Source organism: Salvelinus fontinalis, chromosome 14, assembly GCF_029448725.1.
Source record: "Salvelinus fontinalis isolate EN_2023a chromosome 14, ASM2944872v1, whole genome shotgun sequence".
NCBI lineage: Eukaryota > Metazoa > Chordata > Actinopteri > Salmoniformes > Salmonidae > Salvelinus > Salvelinus fontinalis.
In genome coordinates, this window is record NC_074678.1 from 33,180,264 (window position 1) to 33,195,750 (window position 15,487).

The window sequence follows — 15,487 nt, forward strand, 5'->3', positions numbered from 1 at the left end:
TGTGTGTGTGTGTGTGTGTGTGTGTGTGTGTGTGTGTGTGTGTGTGTGTGTGTGTGTGTGTGTGTGTGTGTGTGTGAGATCGAGAAAGCGGCTGATATCAGGGAGGGCTAAAACGGATGGTGATTGTGGTGTTTGTCCTCCGCTGCTCCCTGTAAAGACCATCACTGAAGCAGACCAGACAACACAGACTGTAATACTGACAGACAGTAACATCTCTCTTACCTGTTTGTGCATCTCAATGTTCAGCCCGTAGGACATCTCATAGTACTGCAGAGAGAGAAAAGAACAGTATTCAATAAGTATACAGAGGTAATAGATCAAATACTGTAGAATCAAGGGATCAATCATGTGTGTGTGTGCGTCTGTTCGTGTCCGCATGGTGGAAATGTGAGTGTGTGTGTGTGTGTGTGTCAGTGTGTATGAGGCTGTTTGTCTCTCTCAGCGCCAGCGTGGGTGTGTGTGTGTGTGTGTGTACACACAGTAATGTGCAGTAATAACTTCCATCCAGGGCTGGAGAGACAGGGAGGATCAGTCATTGTGACAAAGCCAGTCTCAGTAGGCACATGAACAGCACCGAGAGTGAGGACCATCAAACCTGACTACGGACACTCTCTCTCCTCTCTGTTTCTGTCTCTTCTCTCCCTCCCTGAATCTCTTACTTTGTCTCTTTCTCTACTTCTCTCTCGCTCTTGATCTCTCTCTCTGGCGTATCTGTTTCTTCCTCCGTCTCTATTGCGCACAAACACACGTACCCTCTACTTTCTATTGTCCATCTCTGAATCCTCTCCTCTGCATCATAAAAGCTTATTCTCATCATGTCCTCCCTCCACCTCTCTCTCATCTCTCATTTTGTTTTACCATTCTTATTAATTCCCTCTCTCTCTTGATCTCTAACTATTCTTAATAATGCTCATTCTCTATCTTTCTCTCTATCATAATATATACTGTAAGTAGTGTACTGAGGACCAGTATGCTAATGTAGTGGTATACTGGACAACACAGAGCAGAGCAGTCTGTATAGAGCAGTCTGTATAGAGGAATAAGGGCTATGTAACGATTTTGTAAATAGGCTGAAAGACACTGTATAAGGTTCTATGGAGAACCAATATGGCTGGACCCATGCAGAGAGGTGAACAATGTGGGAATGGAGTACTGTATAGTCCATATGGACTTAGGAAAGATAGTTTTAAGGAGAATGTGTGTACGTATGAGTGTGTGTATGTGTGTGTCTGTGTGTGTGTCTGTGTGTGTGTGTGTGTGTGGGGGGGGGGGGGGGGGGGGGGGTGAATTTATGTAAGATACAAATGCCCTCCACACATGATCTTTAGCCCCAAACGTACTGTACTGTGTTACTACAAGAAATCCATCCAGCTCAACCACACCAAAATACATGTCATCTTTAAACAGTCCATATTCTCAGTCATCTTATCTACACTCATTCATTTGAATGGTGTACGTTCCAATAACACTGCTCCAGACATGCTATTCCAAGGCCCCACTGTATCATTCTCAGTGATATAAAAGAATGGCCTTAAAATCCCCATGCAGGCTTATGATCTCAGGTGAAAAACCAAGCTAAGCTAGCTAAGAGCCCCAACACTACACAACAGCTACACAACAGCAGCAGCAGGCAGCCACAGAGCTGTTATCAAGCCTGGTCTACTACAGACAGACAGCAGAGCAGAGTTGTTATAGCGTTGTGCAGGTTTGTCTGTTCTGTTTCTTAATGGCTTCATCTTTCCCTAGCTGCCTGCCTGCCTGCCAGCCCCCCCCCCCCCCCCCCCCCCCCCCCTTATATAATCTCTCCCTTGTGTCAGTGCATTCTCATTGAGCGCCGTGTGTATAATCCCTGGTATGTTCGTGCGTGCGTGTGTGTGTCAGTCTGGAGCAGATTGTGCCCGGTATGTGGCGGATGTGGCAGAGGCTCAGCCCGGCGGAGAAACAGTAAGCCAGCCTGCTGACATCGCTCACCCAACCACCACAACGAGGAGGGTGTGTGTGTGTGTGTGTGTGTGTGTGTGTGTGTGTGTGTGTGTGTGTGTGTGTGTGTGTGTGTGTGTGTGTGTGTGTGTGTGTGTGTGTGTGTGTGTGTGTGTGTGTGTGTGTGTGTGTGTGTGTGTGTGTGTGTGTGTGTGTGTGTGTGTGTGTGTGTGTGTGTGTGTGTGTGTGAGTGTGTGTGTGTGTGAGGGTGTTGGGCCCTCAGGCTAGACCCTACTGGGTCACTGTAGTGAGACGATGTTTTTCATTGGCTAACTAGTCCACAGCCATCAACAACATCCACCCCCTATCGGTCTCTCTAGCCTTTAGTCTGACATACAGACACACTGTAATTTGAGCAACCAACTATAAAGCATTCCTTCACTTCATTCAACCAGCTGCAGCTCTTTTCTTTCTCTCTCTCTGCTGTTCATCTCTTGCTCTCTTCTTCCATTCATCTCAGAGTGTTTGCTCTCTCCTTTGCCCTTCCATTTCACTGTGAGTCATCGTGTTGAGTGAGTGTCAGAGTGTCTCGCCAGCCAGCCTGTGTCTTTACTATTCTGTTAAGGCAACCTCCAGACTTAAGAAGAAGCTTTGTGGAGTGCATCTAATCCAAGGTGATTTGGCTTAATGGGATGTGTGTGAGTGCCTGCACGTAGACTGCATTGTTCATCAGCGTCCCTCAGGTGTGCCTGTCTCTTTACTTCTCCATCTCCTCCCATACAGACATCAGTGTGTTAATGTAATACATTATTAGAAAGCGCTTCTCACATATCCTTAAGACTAGCCAGATCTGACTTTTAGCTCTGCATTAATTCAACATAGCGAAGTAACTAAATCCCTAAAAGTAGATTTAGGACAGAAGGTCTTTACATCTTGTTTCATCATCAGAGTTGGAGAAATATGACCAAATCCCAACCAAAATGGATTGACCTTGGAGTGGCCTTTCTTATTGGGCCTACGAGGGGCTTATGTTGATGGAGCCCCCAGCAGCCGATCTTTGTGAATATGTGTGTGCTGCTGTGCTCCTCCATGTTACCAGACAGTTCAGACAGGTTTAAGACTCTTAAAACAGCCACAATCCTCAGCTACATCTGGCTCCTGTTTTTTTCCCACTAAATCGTCAGCTCACAGTATCATATGTCATAGAGACCGTTAGCTTACTGGGGAGCAATCATTTTACAATTCTATCCTCATCCCTCTCTCTCTCCCTCCCTCTATCCCTCTTCCTCAGCCCTGGTTCTCTCCTTCCTCCCCGCCCTTCCTCTCACAATCCCTCCATCTCTCTCTCCATCTCTCTCTCTCTGGCAATCTGTGACTTTTATGTTCCTGAAGAGAGAACAGTGTGTCAGGCTGAATCAGACAGATGAGTTAGAGGCTGAGAGTACTGCATTAATCCACCCCCCCCCTCCCCTCACACACACATAACACACACACCCCTCCCGCCTGCGGGGCTGTATCACACACACACACACACATGCACGCACGCGCGCGCACACACACACACACACACACACACACACACACACACACACACAATTGCACAAAGTTACAGTGGATGAGTGACCACATGGATGGTCATTAAAAGCAGACCCCTGCGGAGCCCCTTTATCTCAAACATAAGCACCACACACACACATACTAAGACACACACACACATACTAAGACACACACACACATACTAAGACACACACATACTAAGACACACACACACACATACTAAGACACACACACATACTAAGACACACACACACACACACATACTAAGACACACACACATACTAAGACACACACACATACTAAGACACACACACATACTAAGACACACACACACACACGTCCGTCTACTCTATTCGTCTCAGACCTGACACTGACAGACACCTCTCAGTCTCTGATTAGAAAGTAAAACAATGTAGTTTTATTTAAAAATACACTGTGAGATTCCGAGAGAACTGTAAAATCTGAGCCCCATGAATTACAAGGCACCCGCAGACACCCTCTCCTGTGTGCGTGTGCGTGTGCGCGTGTGTGTGTGTGTGTGTGTATACGCGTGACCACCACTGTAGTTATACATTGATCATGTCTCTGTAGACTACCACAGTAGACTAACAGAGACAGGTTGTATATAGTTTATGCATAAAGCTGCAGAGAGATTAAACAAAATGTACAAAACACCAGAGCCAACCCCTGCTGCCTGCTTAGACTTGTACCTCGTTTTATGGTGCCAACATTCCAATATGCTGCTCCAAATGAATCCTGATGTCTATTCCATGCTCAACATCATAATCATCATCAGCCAGGTCGTAAATCATTCCCTGGAAGTAGTACGTTAGCGGGAGGGAACATCCCGTACCTTGTATTTAAATCTACAAAATAATGAATGATACAAGCAGTCTAAAGAAAGAGTGGGCTGCTGGCTGCCTGTGGAAACAAGTCTTAGTTTACATGACAGGCCCGTCTAACTACCTAAATATAGCCTTCTGGGTTAGCCCTACAGTGGAGCCACTGAGACCTTGTTACTTCATATTATTTACGTGTCTATGCTTACGCTCTCTCTCTCTCTGTCTCTCTCTCTGTCCCTCTCTCCGTCTCTCAATCTCTCTCTCTTTCAGCCACTCTCTCTGACTGACTACTTCTCGCTAAGCCTCTCTTTTCATTTTTTCCCCGTACTTTCTCGCTCTTGAGCCCCTGTCCATGCCTTTCACCCTCCATTTCATCCTCCCTCCCTCCGTCCATCTCTCCCTCCCTCTCACTTTCTGTTCCTCACACTCCCTTCCTCCAGATCACTGCCCATGCAGTAGGTATTAAAGCAACTAGGTAAAAATACTTTGAAGGACTATTTAAATGTTTTGTTTTTTACTTTTAACTCCACTACATTCCTAAAGACAATATGCAATTTTTACTCTGATACATTTCCCCTGACACTCCAAAATACTTACATTTAAAATGCTTAGCAGGACAAGACATTTTTTATAATTCAAGCACTTATCAAGATAACACGTGGTCATTCCTACTGCCTCTGATCTGGCGGACTCACTAAACACAAATGCTTTGTTTGTTATTTGTTGGAGTGTGCCCCTGGCTATCCGTACATATCCAAAACAAGAAAATCTTGCCGTCTGGTTTCCTTAACTGTATAAGGAATTTGAAAGGATTTATAGCATTTACTTCTACTTTTGCTAATTAAGTATATTTAAGCATTGTCTTTTACTTTTACTAAAATAGTATTTTACTGGGTGACTTTTGACTTTAACTTGAGTAAATGTATCTTAAAAGAAGCTTTACTTTTACTCAAGCATGATATTTTTAAGCCTTGACACAATTGAGACATGAATTGTATGTGTGCCATTCAGAGGGTGAATGGGCAAGACAAAATATTTAAGTGCCTTTGAATGGGTATAGTTGTAGGTGACAGGCGCACTGGTTTAAATTTGTCAAGAACTGCAACGCTGCTGGGTTTTTCACACTCAACAGTTTCCCATGTGTATCAAGAATGGTCCACCACCCAAAGGAGTCAACATGGGTCAGTATGCCTGTGGAACGCTTGTCGAGTCCATGCCCCAAGGAATTGAGGCTGTTCTGACGGCAAAAGCGGATGGAACTCAATATTAGGAAGGTATTCCTAATGTTTTGTACACAGTGTATACACTATATGCAATATACAGTGTATTCGGAAAGTATTCAGACCCATTGACTTTTTGCAATGGGTCTGTTACATTATAGCCGTATTCTAAAATTGATCAAATAAAACATTTCCTCATCAATCTACACACAATACCCCATAATGACAAAGCAAAATCATAAATAGCCTATTTACATAACTATTCAGACCCTTTATATGAGACTACAAATTGAGCTCAGCTGCATCCTGTTTCCATTGATCCTCCTTGAGATGTTTCAACAACTTGATTGGATTCCACCTGTGGTAAATTCAATTGATTGGAAAGGCACACAGCTGTCTATGTAAGGTCCTGCAGTTGACAGTGTATGTCAGAGCAAAAACCAAGCCGTGTGATCGAAGGAATTATCAGGAGAGCTCAGAGACAGGATTGTGTCGAGGCACAAATCTGAGAAAGGGTACCAAAACATTTCTGCAGCATTGAAGGTCCCCAGAACACAGTGCAAGAAGTTTGGAACCACCAAGACTTCCTAGAGCTGGCTGCCCGGACAAACTGAGCAATCAAGGGAGAAGGTCCTTGGTCAGGAAGGTGACCAAGCACCCTATGGTCACTCTGACAGAGCTCCTCTGGGGAGATGGGAGACCATTCCAGAAGGACAACCATTTCTGCAGCACTTCACCAAATCAGGCCTTTATGGCAGAGTGGCCAAACGGAAGCCATTCCTCAGTAAAAGGCACATGACAGCCCACTTGGAGTTTGCCAAAAGGCACCTAAAGGACTCTCAGACCATGAGAAACAAGATTCTCTGGTCTGATGAAAGTCTTTGGCCTGAATGCCAAGCATCACTCTGGAGGAAACTTGGCACCATCCTTACAGTGAAGCATGGTGATGGCAGCATCGCACTGTGGGGATGTTTTCAGCGGCAGGGACTGGGAGACTAGATGAATGGAGCAAAGTACAGAGAGATCCTTAATGAAAACCTGCTCCAGAGTGCTCAGGACCTCAGACTGGGGCGAAGGTTCACCTTCCAACAGGACAACGACCCTAAGCACACAGCCAAGACAAAGCAGGAGCGGCTTCGGGACAAGCTTCTGAATGTCCTCGAATGGCCCAGCCAGAACCCAATCAAACATCTCTGGAGAGACCTGAAAATAGCTGTGCAGTGACGCTCCGTATCCAACCTGACAAAGATTGAGAGGATCTGCAGAGAAGAATGCGAGGAACTCCCCAAATACAGGTGTGCCAAGCTTGTAGCGTCATACCCAAGAAGACTCAAGGCTGTAATCGCTGCCAAATGTGCTTCAACAAAGTTCTGAGTAAAGGGTCTAAATTCTTTTTTTTATCCCATTTTTCTCCCCAATTTTCGTGGTATCCAATCGCTAGTAATTACTACCTTGTCTCATCGCTACAACTCCCGTACAGGCTCGGGAGAGACGAAGGTCGAAAGCCATGCGTCCTCCGAAGCACAACCCAACCAGCCGTACTGCTTCTTAACACAGCGCGCCTCCAACCCGGAAGCCAGCCGCACCAATGTGTCGGAGGAAACACCGTGTACCTGGCCCCCTTGGCTGGCGCGCACTGCGCCCGGCCCGCCACAGGAGTCGCTGGAGCGCGATGAGACAAGGATATCCCTACCGGCCAAACCCTCCCTACCCCGAACGACGCTATGCCAATTGTGCGTCGCCCCACGGACCTCGCGGTCGCGGCCGGCTGCGACAGAGCCTGGGCGCGAACCCAGAGACTCTGGTGGCGCAGTTAGCACTGCGATGCAGTGCCCTAGACCACTGCGCCACCCGGGAGGCCCTGGGTCTAAATTCTTATGTAAACATGCAGGGAAACATAAATCCATTTCACCTCATTTCTATCAGCATGTTACATGTGCGACCAGAGGGAAAAAAACTCTAGACCACTTTTACTCAAAACATAGAGAACGCTCCCTCGCCCTCCATTTGGCAAATTTGACTATAATCCTATCCTCTTGATTCCTGCTTACAAGCAAAAACTAAAGCAGGAAGTACCAGTGACTCACTCAATATGGAAGTGGTCAGATGACGCAGATGCTACACTACAGGACTGTTTTACTAGCACAGACTGGAATATGTTCCAGGATTCATCCGATGGCATTGAGGTGTACACCGCATCAGTCACCGGCTTCGTCAATAAGTGCATCGATGACATCGTCCCACAGTGACCATACATACATAGCCCAACCAGAAGCCATGGATTATAGGCAACATCTGCACTGAGCTAAAGGGTAGAGCTGCCGCTTTCAGAGAGTGGGACTCTAACCCGGACGATTATAAGAAATCCCGCTATGCCTTCTGACGAACCATCAAACAGGCAAAGCGTCAATACAGAACTAAGATTGAATCCTACTACACCGGCTTTGATGCTCGTTGGTTGTGGCAGTGCTTGCAAACTATTACGGACTACAAAGGAAAGCCCAGCCATGAGCTGCCCAGTGACACGAGCCTACCAGATGAGCTAAATTACTTCTATGCTCACTTCGAGGCAAGCTACCCTGAAGCATGCATGAGAGCACCAGCTGTTCCGGATGACTGTGTGATTTTTCTCTCCATAGCCGATGTGAGTAAGACCTTTAATTAAACCTCTTAAGGATCTTCCCCTTTTTTTCAATTTTTGCCTAAAATTGCATACCCAAATCTAACTGAAGCAAGGATACGCATGTTCTTTTTTTTACCCACTTTTTCTCCCCAATTTCGTGTTATCCAATTGGTAGTTACAGTCTTGCCTCATCGCTGCAACTCCCGTACGGACTTGGGAGAGGCGAAGGTCGAGAGCCGTGCGTCCTCCGAAACACAACCCAACCAAGCCGCACTGCTTCTTGACACAATGCCCACTTAGCCCAGAATCCAGCCGCACCAATGTGTCAGAGGGAATACTGTACACCTGGCAACTGTGCCAGCGTGCACTGTGCCCGGCCCGCCACAGGAGTCGCTAGTGCGCGATGGGACAAGGACATCCCTGCCGACCAAACCCTCACCTAACCCGGACGACGCTGGGCCAATTGTGTGCCGCCTCATGGGTCTCCCGGTCGCCGCCGGCTTTGACAGAGCCTAGACTCGAACCCAGAATCTCTAGTGGCACAGCTAGCAGTGCGATGTAGTGCCTTAGACTGCTACACGGGATGCCGGATATGCATATTCTTGATACCATGTGAAAGGAAACACTTTGAAGTTTGTGGAAATGTGAAACTAATGTAGGAGAATATAACAGTAGATCTGGCAAAAGATAATACAAAGAAAAAAACATGCAATTCTTTTCATTTTTTTTCTTCCATCATCTTTGAAATGCAAGAGAAAGGCTATAATGTATTATTCCAGCCCAGGTGCAATTTAGATTTTGGCAACTAGATGGCAGCAGTGTATGTGAAAAGTGTTAGACTGATCCAATGAACCATTGCATTTCTGTTCAAAATGTAGTGTCAAGACTGCCCAAATGTGCCTAATTGGTTTATTAATACATTTTCACAAGTTCATAACTGTGCACTCTCCTCAAACAATAGCATGGTATTATTTCACTGTAATAGCTACTATAAATTGGACAGTGCAGTTAGATTAACAAGAATTTAAGCTTTCTGCCAATATCAGATATGTCTATGTCATGGGAAATGTTCTTATTACTTACAACCTCATGCTAATCGCATTAGCCTACGTAAGCTCAACCGTCCCGCGAGGGACCCACTGATCCTGTTTAAACAGGTCAATAATCACCAGGCAGGTTGAAAATGTCAGTGAAGACACTTGCCAGTTGGTCAGCGCATGCTCGGAGTACATGTTCAGGGCCAGACAGACTATCAGAACATGTACTCCGAGCATGCGCTGACCAACTGGCAAGTGTCTTCACTGGCATTTTCAACCTGTCCCTGACCCAGTCTGTAACACCTACATGTTTCAAGCAGACCCCCATAGTCTCTGTGCCCAAGAACACCAAGATGTAACCTGCCTAAATGACTACTGAACCGTAGCACTCACGTCTGTAGCCATGAAAGGCTTTAAAATGCTGGTCATGGCTCACATCAACATCATCATCCCAGAAACCCTAGACCCACTCCAATTTGCATACCATCCCAACAGATCCACAGATGACGCAATCTCTATTGACCTCCACCCTGCCCTTACCCACCTGGACAAAAGGAACACCTACGTGAGAATGCTGTACATTGACTACAGCTCAGCGTTCAACACCATAGTGCCTTCAAAGCTCATCACTAAGCTAAGGACCCTGGGACTAAACACCTCCCTCTGCAACTGGATCCTGGACTTCCTGACGGTCCGGCCCCAGGTGATAAGGGTAGGCAACAACATATCTGCCACGCTGATCCTCAACACTGGGGCCCCTCAGGGGTGCGTGCTTAGTCCCCTACTGTACTCCCTGTTCACCCATGACTGCGTGGCCAAGTACGACTCCACACCAACATTAAGTTTGCCGACGACACAACGGTGGTAGGCCTGATCACCGACAACGATGAGACAGCCCATAGGGAGGAGGTCAAAGACCTGGTGGTGTGGTGCCAGGACAACAACCTCTTCCTCAACGTGATCATGACAAAGGAGATGATCGTGGACTACAAGAAAAGGAGGGCCGAGCACGCCTCCATTCTCATCGACAGGGCTGCAGTGGAGCTTCAAGTTCCTTGGTGTCCACATCACCAACAAAATATCATGGTCCAAACACACCAAGACAGTCGTGAAGAGGGCACGACAATGCCTATTCCCCCTCAGGAGACTGAAAAGATTTGGCATGGGTCCTCATATCCTCAAAAAGGATAGAAGTATCACGGTAGTATCACGGTTGCTGTATCACAACCGGCCGTGTTTGGGAGTCCCATATGGCGGTGCACGATTGGCCCAGCCTCCTCCGGGTTTGGCCTGTGTAGGCCATCATTGTAAAAATGTGTTCTTAACTGACTTGCCTAGTTAAATAAAATGTAAATAAATAATTCCAACCTTCAGACAGCCACAGATCAACCCATCTTTCCTAGTAAATCATCATTCAAATCAAATCACATTTTATTTGTCACATGCGTGGAATACAATAGATGTAGACCTTACACCTTGCCCAAACCGGCTGCGCGCGTGCGCCATCGTGCGCTATCGTGCATAAATGTATTTTCCCCCCTCACACCAAACGCGATCACGACACGCAGGTTAAAATATCAAAACAAACTCTGAACCAATGACATTAATTTGGGGACAGGTCGAAAAGCATTAAACATGTATGGCAATTTAGCTAGTTAGCTTGCACTTGCTAGCTAACATTAATTTGTCCTATTTAGCTAGCTTGTTGTTGCTAGCTAATTTGTCCTGGGATATAAACATTGAGTTGTTATTTTACCTGAAATGCACAAGGATGTCTACTCCGACAATTAATCCACACATAAAACGGACAACCAAATAGTTTCTAGTCATCTCTCCTCCTTCCAGGCTTTTTCATCGTTTAAATTATATGGTGATCGCATCTAAACATTCATTGTATTACCACGACTACCGGCAAAACAGTTCGTCTTTCTATCACCCACATCGGTATAACCAATGAGGAGATAGCACGTGGGTACCTGCTTCTATAAACCAATGAGGAGATGGCACGAGGGTACCTGCTTCTATAAACCAATGAGGAGATGGGAGAGGTAGGACTTGCAGCGTGATCTGCGTCAGAAATAGGAACGACATCTATTTTAGCCCTTGGTGTCGCAGACAATCGTTGGCGCGCGCAAGCAGTGTGGGTGCAATAATTGAATAACATGGATTTCTAAATTTATTTTGCGACGCTCGCGCACGCGACGTGTCCGGTCAGCATGTTACTGTGAAATGCTTACTTACACGCCCTTAAACAACAATGCAGAAATGTTTTTTAAAGTAAGAAAATATTTGCAGAAAATAATAAAAATATATTTTTTAAAGTAACACAGTAAATAACAATTACAAGGCTATGCACAGGGGGTACAATTACTGAGTCAATGTGTGAGGGTACAGGTTAGTCGAGGTAATTGAGGTAATATGTAGATATAGGTGGGGGTAAAATGACTATGCATAGATAATAAACAGTGAGTAGCAGTAGCGTAAAAAAATGTCCTCTTGCAATACATACCACTATTCTACCATGGTGTCGCACTAGGGACTTGAACCGAAATTGCCAGAAAAATTAACATTTTAGCCAAGAGTACAATGATATTTCCTATCGACTGACTGTGGTCCTCCAAATCCCTCAACAATACAGTTTGTTCTCCATCTTCTTTTTAAATAAGAAGCCTATTTGTTTTCAGCACTTTAATTTCTCATTCTCTCTTGACTCTCTATTGTCCCTTTGCAGCAGACATGAGCAATATGTTTGGAACATCGAATCACAATGAAATCACAGTATGGAATTCCAATACATCGGCACCTAAGTATCGTGATAATATCATATCATGAGGTCCCAGGCAATTCCCAGCCCTAACTCTGAGGTAGTGTCTGTCTGTCTACCATACTGCACTGTGTACTGCTCTTCCCATGCATCTGTGTGTCTGTGTCTGTCGCTCTCTCTCGCTCAGGTTGATGATATGGGAGCTGCTCAGCAGATGGTTCATATCGTATTCAGGTTCTGTCCTGACTATGATTGTACCACAGACTTAGACATAGTTAGTTATTTATATACAAGTCTTTAGCTAGACAGACGGACGGACGGACGGACGGACGGACGGACGGACGGACGGACGGACGGACGGACGGACGGACGGACGGACGGACGGACGGACGGACGGACAGACAGACAGACAGACAGACATATAGATGTGGAGGGGCTTAAACTGTTGCACGGGAGAGAGAGTTTTTGGGCAGTCTCATCCTCCTAACCTAAAATGTTTTAAACATTTAACCTTTATTTAACTAGGCAAGTCAGTTAAGAACAAATTCTTATTTACAATTTTTTTTATTTTATTTTATTTAACCTTTATTTAACCAGGTAGGCAAATTGAGAACACGTTCTCATTTACAATTGCGACCTGGCCAAGATAAAGCAAAGCAGTTCGACACATACAACAACACATAGTTACACATGGAGTAAAAACAAACATTTGGTCAATAATACAGTGAAAAAGATAAAAAAAAATAAGTCTATATACAATGTGAGCAAGTGAGGTGAGATAAGGGAGGTGAAGGCAAACAGATATATGTATAAATAAATAAAAATATAAAAAGGCCATGGAGGCGAAGTGAGTACAATGACGGCCTACCCCGGCCAAACCCTAACCTGGACTACACTGGGCCAATTGTGCACCGCCCTATGGGACTCCCAATCATGGCCGGTTGTGAAACAGCCTGGAATCGAACCAGGGTCTGTAGTGATGCCTCTTGCACTGAGATGTAGTGTTTTAGACCACTTCGCCAGATGATGCACTTCAACAAGCTAGATAGCCTCCTATGTTGGTGTAGTGGACAGGGGTCCATTTATAAAGCCAGATTGAGACTGGGCCTTCCTCCTCCATGTTGTCTGATTGATTCCATTGAGCCAGCGGTGGTGTGGTGGTGTAAATAGAATTGAACTCACCATGATGTAGTGTCTCTGCATCTCTGTCTTCTCACTGGCCAGCTTCTCACACTCCAGTTTCAGGCTGCAGAGGCAAGACACAAACATGCACACAAACATACAGGCAACCATGTACGCGCACGCACACACGACAGAAAACACAGACACACAACCAAACACACACACAGGTCAACAAACTGATCAAGTGCAGGACATACACTATAGCCAACCGTATCAGTCTACTCTGCAGCCCCACCTGAATCTCTCCTTCTTGTCAAAGCTGAAAAGAGATTATGGATCTAGATCGATCAGACAGAGAGACCGATGGGTCTCAGGCTGCAGTGGGAGAACAATGTTAGCTTCAGCACACTGTTCACAGAGCTGTGACTGAGAGAGATATGGCCATGAGTATTCAGCTCATGCTGTGAAGCTGGGCTCCCAGCACCAAGGTCACTGCAGGTCAACTCTACTCAGACTACCTCTGATGAAACACACCATCACTCTGCTATGATATGGAGTATAAACCCATATCACCACACCCTGCCACCCTGGAGTTTGTACTGTCCTGTCAACTCCTATGCATGACAAAGACATAGACGTTGGCAAAACAGCACAAACAGATCTGGGACCAGGCTAACACCCTGCCACTGTGTCATTAAGACTAAGACGGATAAGGTTAGAATCTGTACCTGCATATGGTATGACTGTGCTATAACAACCATATAGTTCACTGCACCTGTCCTTGGCTTACACATACACATACAGTACAATTACGGCTGATGTCTAATGTAGCCTGTGTAATATTTCCCAGACTAATAAGTGGAGCAGCAGACGTGCTGCAGTGTTTCCCAGGGGGCTCTCTCAGTCCTTTGGAGAGAGGAGTAGGGACTGTTATCCCCTGAGGCACCTTCATTGGTAGAATTCATATAGGACACAATCCTCAGTCTCCTATCTTCAGACACACAGATACATGCGAAGCACAGACTTTTACTACAATCGTGTATTGATGTTTATGAGAGACTCGAGTTACATGTGTAGACCTCAAGTTAGGATTGTGGCTATAGAGTCTATGTAGGCCTGCATGGGTTAAGATGGAGGGTGGTGTGTATATTCTATCTGTAATCGAGTCTATGGATGAAGGGTAGTGAGTGAGTATACAGCACCTGTGGTATTGAGCCTGGAGGAACTGGAACTCCTCCTTGATGCGGTCCAGGGTCTCCAGGACTGTGAACTTGAAAGACTGGCCAGGCTGAATAGGGACCTGGGGGAGAGAAAAGAATGGAGAGGAAAGAAGAAGGGAGAGTGAGGTCACTTCAACACACACCATAAAAAACATTGCCCTTGCTCTTTTTATCTCTCACTCCACCCCCCTCTCTTTCACAAACACTCGCTCTCCTGGCACCCTCTTCTCCTCTCCTCTGTCATCCTCCTCTCTCTCTCTCTCTCGCTCTCTCGCTCTTAATGACTCCGTCTCACTCCTCCTCTCACACAACATTAGCATCCCTCTCTCCTCTTCTCTCCTCTCCTCTCTCCTTTGCCAGGATGCTCTTGGATAATGTATTCCTGCCTACTGAGGAAGGGAAAGCGTCAAATGAATAACTTATGGTGAATCACAACCATTAAAACGGCACTGTCTTTCACCTGCTAAAAGCAAAGAATCTCAACAAACACCTCCCAGGAGAACCCTGCTTCCCCCAGAGCCTGTCTGAAGCACTTTGGGTGTTGTTCCACTCACTGTGTAGTTGGGGAAACACAAACACATCAAGGATGTTGTTGTTTTAGATGCAAAAGAATAAAAACATGGATGCTAGTGGAGTTTCCAGGGGTTTGGAGAAGGGATTGTGGTGATATGAATCTGAGTGACAAGGTCCATTGGGGGTTATTGTGACCTGGTATTTATAGCTGAGGGGTTGGAACTGTCATGAGGGAGGGACATACTACTGACACACATGCATGCACACATACAGTACCAGTCAAAGTTTGGACACACCTACTCATCCAAGGGTTTTTCTTTATTTTTACTATTTTCTACATTGTAGAATAACAGTGAAGACATCAAAACTATGAAACAACACATATGGAATCATGTAGTAACCAAAAAAGTGTTAAACAAATCAAAATACATTTTCGATTTTCGATTCTCCAAAGTAGCTACCATTTGCCTTGATGACAGCTTTTCACACTCTTGGCATTCTCTCAACCAGCTTCATGAGGAAGTCACCTGGATACATTTCAATGAACAGGTGTGCCATGTCCATATTATGGCAAGAACAGCTCAAATTAGCAAAGAGAAATGACAGTCCACCATTACTTTAAGACATGAAGGTCAGTCAATCCGGGAACATTTCGAGAACTTTGAAAGT

The 15,487-nt window shown here is 45.5% G+C and overlaps 1 protein-coding gene across 2 annotated transcripts in view; it reads right to left on the reverse strand.

Moving 5' to 3' along the window:
* The window catches only part of LOC129810675 (transducin-like enhancer protein 4), an 84,057-nt gene that overhangs the window by 49,500 nt on the left and 19,070 nt on the right, over nucleotides 1-15,487 (reverse strand). For both annotated transcript variants that reach the window (XM_055861430.1, XM_055861431.1), the window contains exons 2-4: nucleotides 14,288-14,385; nucleotides 13,146-13,209; nucleotides 223-267 (exon numbers count right to left, since the gene is read on the reverse strand). In XM_055861430.1, coding sequence (XP_055717405.1) covers nucleotides 223-267; nucleotides 13,146-13,209; nucleotides 14,288-14,385 — 207 coding nt within the window. The remainder of the gene's footprint in view (nucleotides 1-222; nucleotides 268-13,145; nucleotides 13,210-14,287; nucleotides 14,386-15,487) is intronic.